The sequence below is a fragment of the Lithobates pipiens genome, unplaced genomic scaffold, assembly GCF_037356315.1.
Source record: "Lithobates pipiens isolate NorthernLeopardFrog02 unplaced genomic scaffold, aLitPip1_a1.2 Scaffold_13, whole genome shotgun sequence".
NCBI lineage: Eukaryota > Metazoa > Chordata > Amphibia > Anura > Ranidae > Lithobates > Lithobates pipiens.
This window is the reverse complement of record NW_027507718.1, coordinates 288,434,647-288,457,508: the sequence shown is the minus strand read 5'-3', so window position 1 is coordinate 288,457,508 and position 22,862 is coordinate 288,434,647. Positions and strand designations below refer to the sequence as shown.

General features: G+C 39.7%; 1 protein-coding gene across 3 annotated transcripts in view; it reads right to left on the bottom strand.

Moving 5' to 3' along the window:
• AP1AR (adaptor related protein complex 1 associated regulatory protein) overlaps nucleotides 1-22,862 on the bottom strand; it is a 93,662-nt gene that overhangs the window by 15,199 nt on the left and 55,601 nt on the right. For 2 of the 3 annotated variants that reach the window (XM_077476733.1, XM_077476731.1), the window contains exons 4-8: nucleotides 20,916-20,941; nucleotides 17,689-17,785; nucleotides 10,259-10,357; nucleotides 6,797-6,852; nucleotides 5,389-5,459 (exon numbers count right to left, since the gene is read on the bottom strand). In XM_077476733.1, coding sequence (XP_077332859.1) covers nucleotides 5,389-5,459; nucleotides 6,797-6,852; nucleotides 10,259-10,357; nucleotides 17,689-17,785; nucleotides 20,916-20,941 — 349 coding nt within the window. The remainder of the gene's footprint in view (nucleotides 1-5,388; nucleotides 5,460-6,796; nucleotides 6,853-10,258; nucleotides 10,358-17,688; nucleotides 17,786-20,915; nucleotides 20,942-22,862) is intronic. The other variant, XM_077476732.1, reaches the window with a different exon arrangement.

Genomic DNA, 22,862 nt, shown 5'->3' with positions numbered 1-22,862 from the left:
GTAATAGGCCCAATAGTCATTTCTAAGGTCTGGCAGGCCTATACCTCCTTTTTTTCTTAGGTAAAGAGACGCGAGTAGCTAATTCTCGGTCTTCGGTTACCCCAAAGGAATCTGGCACATAAGCTCTTGTAGGTTAGGAAAAAGGCTAGGGATTTGGTTTGGGAGAGATACATTCAGGGAGTCGGACTTGGAAAAGTTTGTATTGAGATTGGAGATTAGCCTAAATTGTAGGAATTCTGATAGGAGGTTCGGTCGTGAGATATGCAGGTCTGTGAGAAAGAGAAGGATGTCATCTGCAAAAGCAGCAAGTTTGTATTCTTTGAGAGCAGTATATACGCCTCTAATGTCCTAGTTGTGTCTATGTCTATGTAGTATTGGTTCTAAGGCGAGTACGAATAGTAAGGGCAAAAGGGGGAAGCTCTGCCTCATTCCATTATGGATGGAGAAAGTGTTTGACAGGGGGCCATTGACTCTGGCCTTTGGCGTTGGGCTGGAGTAGAGAGCCATTATAAAGTTTAAATAGGCAGCTACCCAGGCCCATGGTTCTGAGAACTGCTTCCATGTAGTCCCCGGCCACCCTTTCAAATGCCTTCTCAGCATCCAGGGATAAGAAGAAGCCTGCTTGATTGGAGGAGGTTAAGACACGATGTAGGTTTATGGCTTTAATTGTGTTGTCCCTGGCTTCCATGCCAGGAACAAAGCCCAGGTGGTCTTTGGTTATAATGGAGAGGAGAAGAGGAAGCAAATGGTTAGCTAGGATTTTTGTGAAAATTTTGAGGTCTACGTTTAGTAGGGCTATTGGTCTAAAACTTGCTGTGTGGGTGTGGACTTTTCCTTCTTTGGGGATTACAGAGATGTGTGCTTCTAACATACCTGGTGTCAGTGGGTAATCTGCAGAGAGCGAATTAAATGCTTTGAGAAAGGGGGTGGACAGTATACCTGAAAAGGTTTTGTAGTAAACAGCCCACCATCTGGGCCAGGACTTTTCCCTGGTTTCAGCTGTTTAATTGCCAAGTCCCTTTCATTTGTTGTTATTGGAAGGTCAAGTTTGTCTGTGTTGTCTGAAGCAAGTGATTTAGGGTAGTGGTTTTCTAGGAGGTTTTCTATAAGGGATGGCCTGAGTGTAGGTAAGCCACTCCTTTTGTTAGCTTGGCTGTGTGCTTAGGGTTGTTGTCCTGTTTGAAGATGAACCTTCCCCCCAGTCAGAAGTCAGAGCGCTCTGGAGCAGGTTTTCATCAAGGATGTCTTTGTACATGGCTGCATTCATCTTTCCACCGATCCTGACTATTCTCCCAGTTCTAGCCGCTGAAAAACATCCCCATATAACAGGGGTGTCCAAACTACGGCCCTCCAGCTGTTGCAGAACTACACATCCCATGAGGCATTGTAAAACTCTGACATTCAAAGACATGACTAGGCATGATGGGGATTGTAGTTCCTGAACAACTGGAGGGCCGTAGTTTGGACACCCCTGCCATATAATGATGCTGCTACCGCCATGCTTCACTGTAGAGATGGTATTGGCCAGGTGATGAGCAGTGCCTGGTTTTCTCCAGACATGACGCTTGCCATTCAGGCCAAAGAGTCCTTCAGGTGCTTTTTGGCAAACTCCAGGCGGGCTGTCACGTGCTTTTTACTGAGGAGTACCATAGAGGCCCGATTGGTGAAGTGCTGCAGAGATGGTTGTTCTTATGAAAGGTTCTCCTCTCTCCACAGAGAAATGCTTGAACTCTGTCAGAGTGACCATCTGGTTCTTGGTCACCTCTGTGACTGAGACCCTTCTCACGGATCGCTCAATTTGGCTGGGCGGCCAAACTTCTTCCCTTTATGGATGATGGAGGCCACTGTGCTCATTGGAACCTTCAATGCTGCAGAAATTTTTCTGTACCCTTCCCCAGATCTGTGCCTTGATACAATCCTGTCTCGGAGGCCTAAAGGCAATGCCTTGGACTTCATGGCCTGGTTTGTGCTCTGACATGCACTGCTAACTGTGGGACCTTGTATAGACAAGTGTGTGCCTTTCAAAATCAATGTCCAACAACTAAATTTACCACAGGTGGACTCCAATCAAGTTGTAGAAACATCTCAAGGATGATCAGTGTAATCAGGATGCAACTAAATTAAATTTTTGAGTGCCATGGCAAAGGCTGTGAATACTTATGTACATGTGATTTTTCTTTTTGTCTTTTTATTGTTCATACATTTGCAAAGATTTCAAACAAGCATCTTTCACGTTATATATATATATATATATATATATATATATATATACACACACACAGACACACTACCCCATAATGATATATATATATATATATATATATATATATATATATATATATATATATATATATATATATATATATATATACACACATACACACACACACACATACATATATACACACACACACACATATATACACACACACACACACAACTTCCCATTCTATCTGCAACTAATTTGAAAGGAAAATTGAAGGGTTAGGCAAGACAAATTCTGCAATACTTACAGCTCTTTATGAATGAACCAAATCAAACAACTCTAACCATGATATCTGTCCTATAGTCTACCAAACCATAATGGTTCTGATTCATCAAGCTACAATATGGCCTTACAAACATTAGTATTGTATGTTTAGTTTAGCATTTCTTAAATGCTGCAGCTGCTGGATGTATCAAGGCCATTGATCAACTAAATTAAAATAGAAAATAAATCCTGAGAATCATCTAAATGAAGTGTAGTAAAGGTCCTACTTATACATATGTAAGATTAACCAGAGATAAATAGGTCTGACCCATAACACCAGGAGCAAATGGGGAATAGGAAAGCAACTGATCAAAAAAATTACAAAATTTCAGCTGCTATCTGAAGAGAGGTTAGGAAATGAGTATCAGATAACACTTCTTTAAAAGCAGAACTCCAGCCCCCCCAAAAAAACACCACAATAAAAAGGGAATTTCTAATGACACAAATCACTGCTAACATTCTTGCTGTAATGGATATAGAATAATAATCCCTGAAGAATATTCTGCTCCTGATTCCCTTCAAAACAGGTTGCATGCCTGAAGGCCAAGGCACTTGGTCACATGATCTCTACCAGAAAACCAGCTAATCAGAACTCCAAATCCTCCTTGAGCTGTTGAAAATCAGTTGCAAAGTTGATCTGTCATGATCTGTCCATGATGATCTGTCATGATCTGATCACATCCATAGACATGAAAGCCTGGATCTGGTACTTATAGTTCCACATATATGCAAGGCTATCATGTTTGGTTCCTCCATTGGACTGCAGGCTAAAGATATATATCTCTCTCCTCCTGCTAGTTAGCTACATAGCCAGCTCTCTCAATTTAAGCCAAGCTCTGTCTCACATCTGCACCCCCTCCCCCCCCCACAACAGCTAGTGTTCCTAGCCACAGTTCCTGCAAGTATCCCTATTGATCCCAAGTGTTCCTTGTACCAAAAGTATGCCTAGATATCCCACAGTGTTCCTAGAAAGGATTCATTGCACCTCTACAGACCCTGTATCCTTGTATAGCCCAGCCACATCCAGTATTCCTACTTCAGTGTGTTCCCTGTGCACCCCAGCTGAATCCAGAATTCCCATTCCAGTGTGTTCCCTGTGCACTCCAGCCGCAGCCAGCATTTCTACTCCAATGTGCGCTCTGTTCACCCCAGCCGCATCTAGCGTTTCTGATCCATTATGTTCCCTGTGCACCCCAGCTGAAAAAGTTCCTGAAAAAGTGTGTATAAAGGGCACTATCTGGACAAAAGAAAAAAACTTTAAATATTAAAGTGAATTAATAAAAGCTGTATTAGTAAATCAATAAATTGAATAAGATGTGTGTAATCAAAAAGTGCACAATTCATCAATATACATAAAAGTCCATAAATTTCTATGATAAACGACTCTTCAATAAATGCTCCAACACCGTGCTCCTGAAATATGTGTTCCAATACTCCAAATCAATAGTGCTTCACCCGAAGTGACTATAGAATGCGCTCACCAAATTTCCCCAGCCAGCAAGTGGCCATAAAGCATGAAATGCAAGAAACTGCTCGATTCATAGGTCAGTCTCCATATCTATCTCTCTCCCCCATACATGGATAAATATGATCACGATCGAATAAGCCGGGATATGTAACTAAATCTCTCTAGTATCATATAAGGCATGACACGCAAACTGACAGGAGCCCTCCTCTTCCCCCGGTAAGGGCTGTATCAAAGGGGGTTCTCTTCCACACACCCCCCCTACATCTACCTGTGCACGTGTGAAGGTGGTGTCTGTCGGTATTCTACGTTTTTTTTCGTTCTATGAATTTGCAATGGACTTTTTTATACAGCGTTTGACAGTGATGCCCAATATTTGATTTATTAATTATATATATTTAGCTACACAGAACACGGATTACAAAAAAGGGGACTGATGTCAAAATTATTGTTTTATTGTGGCAGTTATTTAAAATTAGCGCTGCTTAAATCTGTTTTTATAGATTTTTGTGATTTTATACATTTCTAATTATGCACCAGTGTGGCCAATACTGCAGATTCAGGATGCTAGTTAAAGTATAACTGTACCACACATGCCCCCAAGAATCACCCTAAACATACACATACTTAAACTAATAATCTTATTAGCACTGTGATGGCTATCTATGGCACAAAGGTTACAGCAGAGTCTCACAGTCTCATTTAAATATTTGTGCCTTTAGGTACATATAGTGCAGTACAGTTACCCTTTAGCACAGCCTAGTTAAAGTAAAAACCTGCAGCAGCCTGTAAAATGTCCAGTAACACCAAATACTTGGTCGCCATGGCAAATACATTTAGGAAGTACAGAAGTTTCACCAGTCAGAGAATTGGCTGGGAGCTTTAGAGACTGCTGCAGGTATGTGCACCTCTTTTGCATCTACTTTCTCTTTTCTTTTGCATTGATCACAGAGTGCCAAATTGCATAAAGAATACATACACTTTTCTATTCATAATTAAAAAATGCCATCTTCAATTAGGCTACATTCACACTGGCTATCAGGCCTGTGTGAATGGTAGCAGCAGAAATCATATTCCTGCTGCAATTCTCAGTGCTTAGGTACAGACTCAGGCCCTGTTGACTATAATGACGGGTCAACCAGTAGCTGGGCTGTTCACGTCTCTCTGCATAGTGTGTGTCCAGCAGCGACCACAGCAGGTAACTGCTGGCTGTGCAGAGAGCTGTCATTGCTGAAAGGGGCCTGAGGCTGCAGTTAGCCACAGCAGGAACTGCAGCCACAATTTGCACCAGCCTTAGTTGTCGGTGTGAATGGAGCCTAAACAGAGTGGCTAATTTTTGTATTAGTAACTATCCCCAGAAAACAAAGATTTTACAAAAAACAAAAAAACTTACTGCTATTTCTGACAGCTTCATATTGAGACCTTACACTATGCAAATAGGATTCAAAATCTTCTGGGACGGAGCTGTAAATAAAAGCAAAAAGATATATCATAAGACTGCGGGTTAGATGGCTGAGCTTATAAACATGTTCTATATTTGTTTTTTCTGTTCAGTTTTTTTCTGCTCAAATATGCCACATATGCACAAATATTCTGGTAACAGCAACAAGAAGTAGGCAAGATCTACAATTTCCCTTGCCGTCTTCCCATGCCACCAAATTTTCAATGAAAAGCACAGACTGATCTCCATACTATGCTGCTATTACTATACAAATAAAATTGGTGTAAGATTAGGTCAGAAGGGACAGAAAGAAAAACAAACACACACTGAAAGCTCAGTCCGCATTCCATGCATGTTTCCTGCTCCGGGTAAAAAAAAAAAAAAAAGAAAAAAAGAAAAAGTGTGTGCTATCTGCTGTGGGTGTCAATATATTCCTAACGACACCCCAAACACAGACTGCACACACAGTCCATTTGCCTGCACCAGATCGCATGGTACCGCAGTATTAAAGCAATTTGGTGCAGTGGATTTTTAAAAATTAGTGCATGCACTACTTTTTGTGTGATCCAGTGCAATTTTTTAACCCATTCAAATTGCTATAAACAGTACTTGTAATATTTTCCAGCATGCATGTTACACAATTACAGCTTCTCCAGATATTTACCTTAAAACTCACAAAGTCCCAAGTACAAAGTTACATTATGTAACTGAGCGGGAGAGTCAAATATCTCCTTTTCCATTGAGGTGAGTTCCATTCTTCTATTTTATTGTGTTAAAAGAATATTAACCTTAACATTAAAAGAAGACCAATACATTTTTTGTGGGCAGCAATTGTGGTGTCAGTCAACTATTTTCATAGGAATGCAGTTACAATACAATGAGCAACATTATGCATTTTACTTCTTTTCTTTTACTACTTTTTTTTTTTTGAGGGGGACTTACACTTCTGTTGACCAGCAATTTATCTACTTTTCTTTCTTTTTTTTTCTTTAGATGTTTAAACAAGAGGAAGACAGGTCAAAGCTAAATTAGTCCTGCCTTCCTGTAGCATGGCCCCTGCACCACGGACATTGTAGTGACATCAGAACTTCCCTGCTACAGCGATGTGCTACCAAGTGCTCTTACCAGTACTTTATAGAACGGTCAGATGCCCTGAAACTGATTTGTTTTAAGGTTTAGCTCTGGGCTAAACGGATAAGTGGATCCAACGCCTTCCCCCATCAGGCCCATAAGTCTCATAAACATGACCTGTAGTCAACGATTATCCAGTTTTGCAATGCATGTGGATATCATGTGGTGGATGTCAGTAAATTTTACATTTTAAACATAAAGATAGGGGTATTTGAAAAATAAAAAGTACCTGTCACCATTCTTTGTAGCTTGAGCTCTCTGTTTTATCCACTGCTGCCGATATTGCTGTAAGGCAGAAAATGAAAGTTATAACTGTCAGTTAGTACTTTGCCACCCCACTGTGTCTCCTCCACACTGTTTCTATGAAATAGCAGACAGGTGGCAAAAGACAGTGAAGGAACCTTTGGAGTTTACTTCAGGAGGGATTATATGTACAAAGATCAACTGATGCCTAAAGTCTCTTTCGCATTCTAATTTCTTTTGTCTCTACATGGAACTCAATGCTACAGAAATGCTTTTGTGAACAAGGTTGCATTACCGAGTAGAAAATGCCTGTTTTGTGAGAATTCACCACTAAAAGAAAGCAGAAAAAGGGAGGTTGGGCCAATTATAGGACACTTCCCTAAGCGATCGTAAAGCTGTTATACATTCAGTGAAATATCAGACCACCCTGGGGCAGGCGTTTTTGGATGGGGACGGGCAGCTAGAGGACTAGTTTTCTTCCCTTCGCTTCCTCCCTCCCCTACCTTTAATTCCTCATCTTTCCCTGCCTGCTTTTTTCTATTTCCATGTACTCTTCTCTTTACACCCCCCACCCCTTTTTATGTATTTCTCTCCTCCCCCTTTCCTTCCTTTTTTTTCGCTATGTGCATTACTACTTCTTAGATTCACCTTAGCGTTTTTCGCTTTTCTAATAGTTTCTTATAGTGACTCTGTTTTTTATGTATAGTTCTTATTCTGGTTATACCTTATCTATGTAATTTAATTAGTATCTGGGTTTTGCCTTGTATGTGGGGATATACTCCTTTATTGATATATAATGCCTGGCTATTATTAATGCTATTTTGACAATGGATGTAACAACCTTCTGTTTGAAGTGTACTTGGCACTTTTATTTTTTTCTTCAATGAATGGTTTATGGGGGAAAAAAAAAAAAAAAAAAACGGAAGAAGAAGGCAGACCCCTTTTCCTCCCCCGCCTTAGTGTCCTCATTCTGTGCCCACCTTCCTAAGTTTGTTCACATGCTTCTGTTTTTAATGCTCACCGCTCCACCCTCTTCTGCTGCTATTCTCCCCGTTTGGCGATCTGAACCCTCCTGTACAGCTTGACATGTAAAAGCCCCCAACGCCTCCCTCTATCACAAGTTTCACTAAGTAATCACTTGAAGTTCTGCCCTGCGCTCTCGCTTTAATGTGGATTTGTCTTCTGTCCACTGGGCCCCTATTGCATTGGGAACATGATGCTACCCCCTTAACCCCTTCCCCCCACTATTGTATTGCCCTTTCTTTCTTCATTAGGGACCTTAATGTTAAGTTGGTAAATTATCCGTTACATATTTAATCTGAACATGCCTCTCACTGCTACACATACTGTCACAGTTCCAGAGAGTCTGTACTGATCATCTCTTATGGGAACAAATATTTTTCTATGAAAGTAATTTGTTTACCTTTGCTAATGTATTGGTTGGTATGGCCCATTAGGCCCTCTTTCTTTCCCTGCACCATTGTACTTGTTATTCCTCAAAACTTTGTAGGGAAAAAAAAAAAAAAGCAGAAAATGGACAAGGGGCAGAATGAGGAGGTGGTAAAGGATTGAAACTTACGTGTATATTGTTTATATGTGTGTCTGAATGAAGTCCGCCATCTTTGAGAATGCATTAAAGGACCAAATGACCTTAAGATCTTTTTTAAGATCTTTATTTGCAAATGGCATCCATGACAATGGATACAGAAGGGGTTTATTCATGTTAAACTAGTGCTCAATTCATTTAGGTACAAGATAGAAAATCTTTCAATATACTGTATTTACAGATGTTTAACTTCTAAGGTGGTATGCTTAGATTTGTTGACCACAGATTAGATATCAAATTATGGTACTAAGGAAAATAACTCAACCAGAGCTGTTTTCTATTGAACATTTTTCTCAACTTTTTGTTGGCTCTGAGTTCTCCCACGTCTTAAGGGAATGTATTGTTGCCAACTGTCAGAAAAGGTTTCACCTGCACTGTCAGACCTTTGGCCTGCAGTACTGTTGTCCACCAGCGGGTGTCTCCTAGCATTCTGGAACTGTCAGGAAAGGTTTCACCTGCTGGTTGCACAGTCTGACCTTTGGGCCGCAGTACTGGTGTCCACCAGTAGGTGTCTCCTGGCAGTGTGTAGCCAACATCATCTCTTGCAATCAGACATCACCTGAGGCCAATTGCAGGAGATGTGTACTTATACCCGGCAAGCACTCACACACTTGCCTTGGTATTGTCCTTGAGCCCTGACCTGTACCTGTAATCCTCTAGACCTGAACCTGTTCCTGTCCCTCCTGTGATCCTGTACCCTTGCTCTACAGCCTGATCCCGTCCAGCTTCTCTCTGTCCTGTCTTGCTCCTTGCCCCATCTGCTGATCTCCCGTGTATGACCCTGGCCTGGCTATGTTTACGATTCTGGCATTCCCCATCTATTGTACATACCTATTTTGACTGTTATTTATAGGTCACTGTCTGGTTGTTGGCTTGTTGTACAGTGTTTGGTATTGGAGGTGTTTTTATATGTATATTCACTTATCTTGAATAAACTACATTATTTCACTTTACATGCGTTTGGTTCCCTCTGTTGCAGTCCACACAAGTCTAGTCACACCTGTTTAGGACACCAACATTGACAATGTCTTGTGGAGATGCAGCATTTTCCGATTATGTGTTTCTTACAGACTGACTGTTACCTTTAATCAATTCACAACCAAGCTTCATTTCCTTTCAAATGTTAAATATTTTACTGGAAATTCTTCACATTCAGCTCAGTAAAGAGCCTGCTAGCAAATGAGGCAATCAATAAAATAAATGACTGATGAATCAGTCTCTGATCTTCTAACAGAAATCCCTTAAATTAAATAATACATCAAAGTCTAAGAAACTCAGTTAAAAATAGTTTTCCACCTTACATACTTTATGAGATAAAATATTAACAGTGATGACCACATGCTAATCCCTGGCAATGACTTGCCAGAGTTCTCGCTCTCAGATTTCTCTATTCCAGGAAGGCATGCTTTTTTTTCTACTGTGGGCAATTCTCTACAATCCTGATGATGATTCTACTGATAAGATGATAATACATTTTGGAATTCATTCCATTTAAAACTGAACAATTGACCATCTCCAAATAACTCTTTACCGATGTGATTTTCCAAAATCTGGAACAAATGAAAATCCAATAGAAAGGAGTAAAATCTCTCATGGAGGCTGTAGCAGGTAGGTGGACCATCAAACACAAGAGATCTTTGCTGTAGTTCCCAAAAATAATAAAAAGGTAGTATTTACTTAACTTTAAGCTTTTTTCCTACAGGCCATATCACTTACTTACAAGGTGAGGCACTGCATTTTTTTTCACATGAATAAATAAATAAGTAAAAAATGAAATAAAAGAATAGAACAAATAGCACATGTATAGATTTGGCTATAATAATGGGGCTTCCATCCCCTCACCTCCAATATCTTTTTCTGCTTGGCTGCCCTGGCAGCTTCACGCTGTGCAGTGTATAAAGCCTCCTCTTCTAGTTTTAACTTCTCCTCTTGTAACGCTAACTGCACATGAACAGAACAATAAGGGTTAACAAAAGAAGAACCTGTCTAGCTGCTATCACTTTTAGAACAAAAGAAGCAAAAAATAAAATAAAAACAAAACACATGCAAGTAAATGATAAAAATAAAATAATTAAAAAAAAACAATAATACGATATCACAGCAAATGAATACATGCATAGTGAATGAAGACAAAAACAGACTACTTTTAAAATGATATAGTAGTTAACCAAGCTGAGGCTAGGGCACTATCAGCTATCCCCCTACATGATGCAGATAATACGAATAATCTAGGGCAACTGTATATGCAATTAGAGTTATAGTAGCAACAAACTGATGCCGAAACTGAGACACAAAACCAGTGAGCACAACATTAGAGTTGTCACACATTTTATTCAGTTTCTCTTGGTATTACATTAGTTAAAAATCAAAATGGAAACATAGAAGACACCATTAAAACTGCAGATTTGAGCATATAAACAAGCCGCTTATTCGTAAAAAAGGTTTACATCTGTAATAAAACACTAACATTTTCTTTTCTAAATGTAACCAAATGTCAAAACAAAAAAAAAAACACTAACATTTATCTTGGATGTTTTTTCCTTTAAAATAAATCCTCTGAAGAAAAGCTGCAGAAATTGTAAAAGGTTGAACTTAATGAATAGCAGGCTTTTTCCATGCAATAGGGGCTGTATTTTTAATGCACAGGGGTTATATTAAAGGCCAAGTTCACTTTTTTTTTCTTTTTTCTAAAATCCAGCTCCCCTATGTACCAATATAGCATTAAGTAGTGCAAATAATTATTTGATCCCCTGCAGATTTTGTAAGTTTGCCTACAGACTTAGTTATTTTGTATTTCTTCCATTTGCGAATAATCGCTCCAACAGTTGTCTCCTTCTCACCAAGCTTCTTGCCGATGGTCTTGTAGCCCATCCCAGCCTTGTGCAGGTCTACAATCTTGTCCCTGGCGTCCTTTGACAGCTCTTTGGTCTTACCCATGATGGTGAGGTTTGAACGGAAGAAAGATTCTGTAGACAGATGTCTTTTTTATACACATAACGAGTTGTCGTTAGGAGCACCTCCTTAACTTGACAGGACTAATCTGTGTACCACATGAGCCCATACTGTAGCCAGTCTGTGGGAGCCAGAATTATTATTGGATGGTAGGAGATCAAATACTTATTTTACTCACTGAACTGCAACTCTATTTATAACATTTGTATTACGTGTTTTTCGGGATTTTTGGTTGCTATTCTGTCTCTATCATTTAAAATACACCTATGATAAAAACGATAGACTCTTCATTTCGATAGACTCTTCATTTCTTTGGAATGTTATGAGTTTCTGGTATGTAGATTTGGGACATGCAAGCCAGTATGACACAGGAAACAGTTTACCAGCTGACCTCATTAGCACACACATCCGGCACCCATCAACTAGGTTTGCATGGCACACCCAGTGTCCCTTCATGCACACATTTGTCTTTGTTGTTAATGTAAGCTGCCACAGCTCCTATGTTTGCACGCCACCCCCCAGTGTTCCTCCAGACGGCCCAGGCCGCATGCTAAACGCTCTGAGGCCACGGGGGATGTAGTGCAAGGGCCTGCCTGATTGGATACAGAGTGAATGGATAGATAGGTGGATCCTACTATTTCATAGTTTTGGTAAATCTAAAGAAAATTGTACAGAGATTGTACAGATTGTATAGTGTAAGGCTACCTTTATATACAGCGCGTAAAATAAGTATTGAACAATTCACTATCTTCCTAGGTAAATATACTTCTAAAGGTGCTATTGATGAAGTTTTCACGTCGGTAACAGCCCATGCAATCTATAAATATAGAGAAATCAAAACAAATATGTTCAGAAATTAAGTTCTGTGTAATAAAATGGATAGATACATGGAAAAAGTATTGAACACATGAAGAGAGGTGCAAAAAGGCATGGAAAGCCAAGACTCCAGCTGAAATCTATGAGTAATTAGAAAGCAATCCTCCCCCTTGTCATAATAAATTAACAGCTGGTTCAGCATCAACTGATGGCCTATAAAACAGTGTCTCATTACCAAGGTGTCACACAAGAAACATCTCATGATGGGTAAAAGCAAGGAGCTCTCTCAAGACCGTCACAATATTATTGTTGCAATACATATTAATGGCATTGGTTATAGAAGGATTTCTAAACTTCTGAATGTTCAAGTGAGCACTGTTGGGGCCATAATCTGGAAGTGGAAGGAGCATCATTTCACCATAAACCGGCCACTGCCAGGTGCTCTCACAAGATTTCTGATAGAGAAGTGAAAAGAATCATCATAAGAGTTGTCAAAGTGCCAAGGACCACTTGTGGAGAACTTCAGAAAGACCTGGAATTAGCAGGTACAATTGTTTCAAAGAAAACGAGAAGTATGCACGCTCACCACACAAGACTCCATTGCTGAAGAAAAAGCATGTTGAAGCTCATTTAAAGTTTGCTGCACAACATTTAGATAAGCCTGTGGAATACTGGGAGAATATGGTCTGTTCAGATGAGAAATTTAACAGAATTGAACTAAAATTGAACTCTTTGGATGCCATAATACACACCATGTTTGGAGGTCAACTGGCACATCACCCCAAAAACACCCCCATACCAACAGTGAGGTTTGGAGGTGGGAACATCATGGTGTCTGGCTGTATTTCAGTATACGGTACTTGCAAACTTAATATCATCTACTATAATATATCATCTACCAGGATGAGGATGAACATTTCAGCAATGATCCTAAACACAAAGCCAAGGAAATTCTCAACTGGTTTCAAAGAAAGAAAAAGCTGCTAGAATGGTCCAGTCAATCACCTGATTTGAATCCAATAGAAAATCTATGGATAGAGCTAAAAGATCAGAGTTCATAGTAAAGGCCCACAGAACCTCCAAGATTTGAAGACTGTGTGGAAGAATGGGCCAAAATCACACCTAAGCAATGCATGCAGCTGATTTTTCCATATGTCATTACCAAAAAAGGATTTTGTACAAAAGTATTAAATACATTTCAGTTAGCGTGTTCAATACTTTTTCCCTGCGTCATTCCATTTTATTACATATAACTTAAAGTAGAAGTCCAGCCAAAGCTCCTTTGTTTCGGCTTCGCCTATGGATTACAGGAGTGCAATTTGCTCTAGTGGGCGAGGAGGAGCAGAGCGGAGAGCTGCTGATTGACAGTTAGCAGCTCTCTGCTCAGGGAGCTGTGAGAACTGAGCCATCGGCGGTGTCCGATCGCATGATTCTCAGTGTAGAGGCGCCAAGGGACAGATGCATTACAAAAACAAAAAAATTCCTTCTTGTGGTGAGTTTTTTGAAAATAACTATATACAATTTAGCATTTAAATTAAAGGGATTTGTTCATAAACAATAGGTATTCATCGATTGAACCCTCAAGATAAAGTGCTGACGTGCAGAAAGGATATACTAATATTCAAAAAATATGCAAATATTAGTTACAATTCAGATTAGCATAGGGATTTGAGCATTCGCCGCTTAAACTTGCATATAAAAGTGCTAGCGTGCAAAGAGAAATAATAAGAATAAAAAAAATATAGATACAAAATGTGCAATATCACGCAAAAATAATAAACAGTACTACTACGTGTAGCCTATAAATGTGCAAAGTCCGCAAAGTATGTGAATAATTATGAACGTGAATATGCAGCATAAACAAGGAAAATGCAAAATAAACAAAAGGATAAGTGTATAAACTCTAGTGCAACACTGGACGCTCTTTAGGGTCCTAGTGTGCAACAGTAGTGCAAGTGTTTCACAGGAACACTGTGTGCTGATATACTGATATCCAGTGTTGCTGTGCCTTTTAGTGCAAAGATGTGTCTTCAGTGTCACTGACACCCGTGACTGTACTAAATGATTACCTTACTGCTGTAAGGTAAACAGCATGTAGAGAAGTAAGGGGGAGGGATGGATCCCTTCGGATCGGTCTGTTCCTGTGCGTTCACACTGTGTATGGAGTAGAGCCAGGGGGGATCCTTTCCTTTCCTTCCAATGAACGATTGTTTCTAATCGCTTAGATGCTCAATATGTCAAGGTATAAAAGAGGATAAAAAGGCCTACCATGGTGCAGCATGTTTGAGTAAAAAAAGCTGAAGTTTATTAAGACCATAAAAACTCACATTTCCATGTGTATCTTGAACAATGTAAAAACGAGTGTCGAGCTCGTACCTGGCCGTCTTTCCCGGTGTCAATTTGCCTCTCGTATCCGTATGAGGATACTATATTTTTTTTACTCGTATTATTTCTCTTTGCACACTAGCACTTTTATATGTAAGTTTAAGCGGCGAATGCTCAAATCCCTTTAATATGAATGCTAATATGAATTGTAATTAATATTTGCATATTTTTTGAATATTAGTATATCCTTTCTGCACGTCAGCACTTTATCTTGAGGGTTCAATCGATGAATACCTATTGTTTATGAACAAAATCCCTTTAATTTAAATGCTAAATTGTATATAGTTATTTTCAAAAAACTCACCACAAGGAGCGCAACACCACCTACTTTTCTGAATATTTATACATTTGGGCACGAGTTTGACCCTTACGGTGTATGCAGCACCTATAGATTTTATTGATTTACAGATTCCATTTAGCGCAGGAGTACCCATTTTACAAAAAAATCCCTTACTTCTCTTTTAATTTCTGAACTTATTTGTTTTTGGTTTCTTTATTTATGGATTGCATGGGTTGTTACCGACATGTGGTGAAAATGTCATGCAATTAGCACCTTTACAAATAAATTTACCTAGAAAAATGGTGATGTTCAATACGTATTTTACCCGCTGTATGTACATATGGGGGGGGGGGGGGGGGGGAGTGGACAGAGACACTCCATGCTGTCAGGCCCCATTTATATCTCTGGACATGTTTTACATTTTTTGCAATCAAGGTACATTAGTACCTGCAGGAATAGTTTTGTAGTATAGTAACAGCAAGGAGATGGATTCTATAATAACTAAATGGACTCGGTTTTTGAGAAAATTAATTTTGTTTTCCGGGGACAGGGGAGCTCGGGCACTTTGTATGAAGAAAGCTCCTATTATCTAGACACAAGCAGTGGCGTAAGCCAGTATCTCTATGAAGTTGGCATCCCTGCATATGAAAATATTTATTTGTATTTTTTGTTGTTACATTTAAGTAGAGGGAGCTTCTGTAAAGACATTTTTAAATTAAAAATTTACATTTTATTCATTAATTAGAATAAGATTGTGAAGTGTTAAAACAAATACCCAAACACCATGACATTAGTGGTTCCCAGAAAAAAGGTATTGTGCACCATGCATTTGATTAAAGTATCATACCAAATGCATAAAACTGCTTGAAGGAATAAACCATCATATTCTTCTTTTTATGCGTTTAGTGCACTAAGAGAAAAATAAGAATATATTGTTCTCCACACTAATGACATGAAAATACTACCCCCTCCCTTCAAAACAAAACTAGGACCATTATTAAATGCTATACATGTAACTATGCACTTGAGATAAGGTTAGGGCAAAATGTATTTAACAAATCATCATTCATTATATTTCTTTTCTACCAACACACACATGAATGAGGACGATAAAATATATATTTTTTGGTATTATCTTTTTTTGTCCGATTTTATATAAAAACCACACCTAACAGGCATGAACGAAAAAATTCATGGGACACACGAATTTAGTAGTAGAAAAAAAAAAGAAGGACTGGTTTGCAAGTACCTGTGTTCATCTTCAAAACGATTCTTATGTCCCTGTGGAATAGATTGGTGTACACATGTGGCCTCAAAGCCTGCCCACTTTTGACTGAAGCCAAGTGCAAGTCTAAAAGACCCCTGATGTCTCATCTGCCCTCCAATGAATCGAATGGAGTGCAGACCGGCACTTACTGGGGTAGGGGACAGACCAGCAGGTACCAGGGTGTGTGGAAGGGATACGGTGGCTGTACATCTGCTGGATTGTTTCCATCTGACAGTCGACAACCAGTTTGTCAGATTTACACACTCTCCAAAGTATTACTGCACACGGTGGCAGTAAAAGGTTTAAACCTACCTCAAAAAAAATCCCACAATCATTGGTGGTCAGTGGCATTGGAAAACTCCCCATCCCTCCTCCATCATAATAATCGTTGGCACCTTAAATCCCACAACACTGGTGGACAGGTGGCCTTTAAAAAGGTAAACTACCATTTACAATTGTGATTGCTGTGATTGGCCATCAGAGCGATCACAAGGGATAGAACCTCTTTGATTGATTCTATGCCTTTTGCCTATACACTCCGCTGTCTAATGACAGCAGAAACAATCGCCACTGTGCACACCTGCGCCAAGGCAGAATAATGCTCCCCCCGGAGGCTGTTTTACTACAACAGCTGGTAGGAGGTAGTTAATATCTACTTAAAGTTGAAGCTCCAATGGACAGCCTGGACTTAGGATTCAAGGGGCTGCACAGGGATCAACTTAATTACCAAGATGGGTATTTGTAGGAATCACAAGGTATCTGCACTTCAATGTTGTTAGTTTACATTGATTTTAGGCTAGATCTGGCTCACTATAAATTTACAATTGCAAAAGAATGGCACAAACAAATTAAGAGCCACTCTAGGAAGCATCATGTAGCCCTGGTTCACACCGGTGCAGCTTTGAAGCACGATTTCAAAGACACACATGAGTGTGGCTTGCACTGCAGATTTAATTGCGGCTTGTGACTTCATTTAACAGAGGTCCATGCAAGTCGCAAAGAAAATCGGTAAAAAGTAGTGCAGGAACCTGTTTCATATTCACTGTGACACGAGTCGCAGCGATATAAATGGTTCCATTGCTGGCAATAGGGTTTGAATTCATTGAGTAAAATGTAATTAGTAAACAATCACCTCCACACCTGTTTTGCTGCTTGAAAGCCCAGACTCCGCAGCACAATCAGTCGTTATCTTCTTTCACACTATGTATGATGCAAAATGACCGAAGGTAAAATCTAACTAGGAAAAATTAGGAATGTCGATGTTGGCAGGTCTTAGATGTGCTCTGACTGTTAGATTTCCAAACACCAGTTAGAGGAATGGGGTATGGAGGTGAAAATAATTCTTGTAAGACAGAAATTGAGATTCATGTCTCTGGAAAACCAAACTAAAAACAAGCATATTCAGAATAGCTGCCAAAACAAAATACGGTAAATGATTATGTATCAAAAAGCACATTCAAAATAGTGCTAGATACATGGGCCTTTTCACATTGATCCTGGAAAACTGAAGCCTTGTAGTAACCCAAACCTGGGAGATCAGAAGATAAATGCCACAAGCAAATATTCCATTACCTCATGCTGTAACCGGACATCATCAGATTTCTGTCTCTTAGTAATAGAGTCGTAGTGTCGTTCCTTTAAATCACATATTTCTTCCTCACTTAAAGGTCTGTGACGTAAAGAAGGAAATAATTAAACCAACAGAGCCTTATCCAGACATTCCATCTGTCAACATCCCACATTTAACTGTATGCAGAAAATGAATTATATTGGAGAGCTTATGACAAATTTTCTTCAAAAGAGGCATTGTTATTGATATGGGCTAAAAAAAATAAATAAAATAGTCTAGGAAAATAGTGTTGCACATGACAACTAACCAGATTTAATTTGTTAATTGTCTAGTATAGATTGGGAAGCAAATCCAGAATACTTAATTGGATGTCATTGAAAAAAAAGGAATTTTCTTCCAGTCCAGCAAATCTTTAGCGATCCAAACAGCTTTCACATACTATGTTATATAAGGCAGGCAATCAATCACCAGTAATAAATATGGAAAATGTTGTTGTATATTACTGCAGGTCAGTTGGTCTCGTTATATTTTCTTTGCTCCACTGTGCCCTAGGGAGAAAGCTATAGATTGACAAAACATCAACTACTCACATTACTTCACCGAAGATGTTCTTCCACAGGGTAGGTTTATACACGAGCTTAGTACTGCGGTGGTCAACTTTGTAAAAAAAGAGGGCCTCAAATGCAGCTTCTATATGTCCACTCAATAGCTTAAAGTCATACTAAACCTATTTTTTTTCTCATTAAAATACACAGTAACCTGTTCTGTGCCATGGTATTGCATTGAGCGGTCCCATGCCTCCTCTTCTGTAGCCCCCTGCAGGTGTTCTCTGCTCCTTCTCTTCTCCAAGTGTTTCCTCAGAAACTCGTGTGCTGAGGGGGCACACGTGCGTTGCGATAACACAGCATGGCTTGGCCGCGCCCCCTACTCCTTCCTCACACTTGACTGACAGCAGCAAGAACCTATAGCTCCCACTGCTCATTGTGGCCTGTGAGAAGAGGAAGAGAGGAGAGTGGGGCTGCAGGAGGCACAGTGCTGGATCAATGGAGGTATCAAGTTAGGTTTAGCATATTTACTTTATTGTAATGTACCCAGAAAAAATATGTTTGTGTAAAATGTTAGTGTAACATTAAGAACCTACTTCTGCTCTGTGCGACAATGGCATGCGATTGACAATACCACTATCCAATCAGGAGCCACTGTCACCTAGAGCACATTCCACAATGAAGAAATAGGTATTGCTGAATAGTACTGCTACAGCCAGCTAGAGGAAACAGTTCATTTTAGCAGACATACTGTGTCTCACCGCACACTCCTCCCTCAGTTCCCAATGCTAATATCTACTCAGCACAAAGGCCTGCCATCTGTCCAGCGCTAAGGCCAACTGGAGCCTCTGTCACTAAGTGCGCTGCCACTGTCCTCCAGACCAGATTAAAGATCTTGAGAGCACCTTGTTGGGGAGCTTCCAGGCTTCATGTAACACATTTTAAATGACAAAATAGTCAAGTGGGATTGCACTACCCTGGCTTGGAAATCATGCAGGGAAGCCAGCTTACTAAATCTAGCACATGGTACACTTGGCATGTCTGAACAGCTTTTTAGTGTGTATTGTGGTGTCACTTCCAGTTTGATAGAGGAATGTCCAGGTCATCTTACACTTAGCTCTTTCAATAATTCAGGCTAGTGTGGAGAGAGAAATAAAACACCAGGTTGGGTACCCTAAGATCAGGAGTGCTGGGCCTATGCGTTGGCCAGCACTATTAGGTATGCCGACTCACCGATTTAGGTGGCACCTATCCCATCAACTCCTGAACATGAAGGATTATGAAGGCACAAAGTGGGGAAGGTACCGCAAGGAGTTCAAAAGGGAGGAGGGGGAATAAGGTGAACAGCAGTCTTGCCTATAGTTATGAACTTATAGGCCAGTGATGGCGAACCTTGGCACTGCAGATGTTTTGGAACTACATTTCCCATGATGCTCCACTACACTGCAGAGTGGATGAGCATCATGGGAAATGTAGTTCCAAAACATCTGGGGTGCCAAGGTTCGCCATCACTGTTATAGGCCATCTACCAAGCGGAAACCCCTGGACACAAATCGAGGCGAAGAGGGTAATCTGTCTGTCTGTTTTTAGCAGATAGGACTGGATCGGATGTCTTTTGGGGGGGTCAACAGACCCTTTGCTCCACAGAGGAGATAGGAGGGAACCGATCAGTCCACCTGTGTGAAAAAGCCCTTAATGTGAAGTGTCCCTTGTGCTGTTGCCGGCAATTTTAGCTTAACAAAAAGTCTTCTGGACCTCACAACCCCACAGCCGTAATTTTCTGGTGCTGCATAGTTAATACAAGTGCTGGACCTGTCACAGGCCCTTATCAAGGGTGCCAACTAGAGCTTTCTGCCCTCATTCTTAGAAATTGTACTATAGCTTCTTTGAATTAAAAGCAAACTATGAATGAAGGACAGGAGGATGAAGAACGATCCTTCCATTGTGCCGATTTTGAACGGATGTCACTTTGGTGCATCGTGTCTGTTCAGTTTTTCCTCCTTCTTGAACACACATACATTCGCCATAGGTTTTAAAATGTTGGTTAATTTCTTTTAAACCTTCCAATAATTATATTATTATAACGTTAGAGATAGTTTCTTTATGAAAACAACTGGGAACTTCAACGTGTTACAGTATGAGTGTATGAGCGTGTGCTAACATCTGTGTCCTGTTCTACTCATTACTTATTAGATTCCACTGATTACTTATCTTGTGAATGACCATGAGCATTAGACAGCATCTGCATTCTTGTCAAGGACGCCAACTAAGAGCTTTTAAGAGTTCATTAATGAACTTTATAAATAAAAAAAAAAATCAGATATCCTCAAAATAATTTTCAGATACGTTCCTCTTGCATACTGGTTTTCTGAGTAGAGATTCAATTCACTAAGCTAGAACAATCCCCATTTTCCACAATTACCTTTTTATCCCATGACCCATGTTGATTTTGCATTTTTTATGCGCTTCTATTGATTTCAATGGAAATGTGTGTTTAAAAAAACAAAAGGTGTGAAGGAGCCCTTGTGCACGACTGATTATTACAGCTATACCCAGGCCAATTTCTAGGAAAACATGGACTGATGGCGGTCACAGTGTACTAGATAAAACCAGAATTGACAATGTATTGCCACTTTAAATCTTTGGTAAATTTGGATTCAGTAAAACTATAAACGATATCTTACCTCTGACTACTTCCTGGACTTTCCCCCTGTAAAACCAAATAATAAATTAAGATTTGTACTTTTTATAACAATGTCAAATCAGAACAGATCAGCGTATAGAAATAATTTATAATAAAACTGGTCTCTATACTATCCAAAATGGAAAAAAAAGGCTTTTGCCTTCTACTTTAGTCCACTGATGTATATGAGCCTGATTCACAATTTTCTGTCAAAAAAGAAGGTAACATTCCTTTATATTTATAAATAAGAGTAGAAAGAAGTAGATGTTAGCATGGCGACACCCAGAACAAGTACGGCAATACCAAATTTGCTAAAAAACAAAACAGACAAAAAAACACAAATATCAATGGCCACTTAGACTGCTTAAAGCGGAACTACACTGCATCTGAGCACCACAAACCAAAAATACTATTTTAACTATTATACAGGATTTTTATAGCATCAACAGTTGCACAGCACTTTAAAACACGTGGGCAGACAGTACAGTTACAATACAATTCAAGCTTACAATCTATTTCATTTATTTTTAATATTCAAAGTAAACTCTCCCATCCATCCATGTCTCCCAGCTTTATTTTCCTGGGAAATCACTTTGAAAAACACTTCCTAGCATCTCTGGCCGTGGCTATCTTGAGTAAGGGCAGATGATTCATGTAGCATTTACTTCCTGGAATCCATCTGCCCTTAGCCCAGGCATGTAGGCAGGAGGGTGTGCTTAGCTGAGAAAGCCCTTCTTCCCCTCCTGAAGACTCCTGGGATGTATGACATAATTTGCCTGGGCAAGGAAAGCAGGAAGCAGCTGAAGAAATGTAAAAACACATTAAAAATAAGTATATATAATATAATATATCTTTCTAACTATTTGGTAATGCTGGAAGCAAAATGATTACAAATAGCCAATGTTGATTGAGAGAGAGTGAAGATCCGCTTTAACCACTTAAGGACCGCAATGATTTGCCCGTTTAACCACTTGCTTACAGGGCACTTAGACCCCCCTCCTATCCAGACCAATTTTCAGCTTTCAGCGCTGTCGCACTTTGAATGACAATTGCGCGATCATACAACACTGTACTCAAATTACATTTTTATAATTTTTTCCCCCAAATAGAGCTTTCTTTTGGTGGTATTTGATCACCTGTGCGATTATTTTTTTTTTTTTAAATTTAAAAATACTGAATTTTCGATCAGTTACACCGATAGGCATCAATTCTAGGTGGCATTGATAGGTGGCACTTGTGGGCACTATTACTGTTATAAATGAGGCATAATTGCCTCTTCCTTTTTGGGACCGATGTCCAATTAAGATAAGCTGGTGATCGGCTTTTTTTTCTCGTCCGTTGTCAGTGTTAGGAGAAGAAAAAAACAAAAACGATCACCGATCTTTTGGTTACATCATGTGATCAGCTGTCATTGGCTGACAGCTGATCACATGGTAAGAGGCCGGGACCGGCCCCTTACTCGGATCGGTCTCAGTGACTTGGTGATCACAGCGTGCACAGGGGAAGCCGTCATTCTGCCATAACGCGGATGCCAGGAGGTTAATAACCATGCGATATGGCACTGCATAATTTAACTGACAATTGCAAGGTTGTGCAGTGCTGTATCCAAACAAAACGTACGCCCCTTTTCCCCCCACAAATAGAGCTTTCTTTTGGAGGTATTTGATCACCTCTGCGGTTTTAAATTTTTGCGCTATAAACAAAAAAAGACCGACAATTTTGATTATATATATAAAAAGTAGTAGGTGAGATGCACACAGTCAGTGAAACAGGTGTGCCAGCAATCGAGTCCGTCCCAAAGACTCAATATAAAAAAGCAGAAAAGGGATTGCTGCACAAACAAAAGTCACTTTATTGATAAAAATTGACATCACATCAGGTATAATTCAGGTATTCAGGTGATGTTTCGGGCTAAGCATGATATCGCCCTTCCTCATGACCACATACC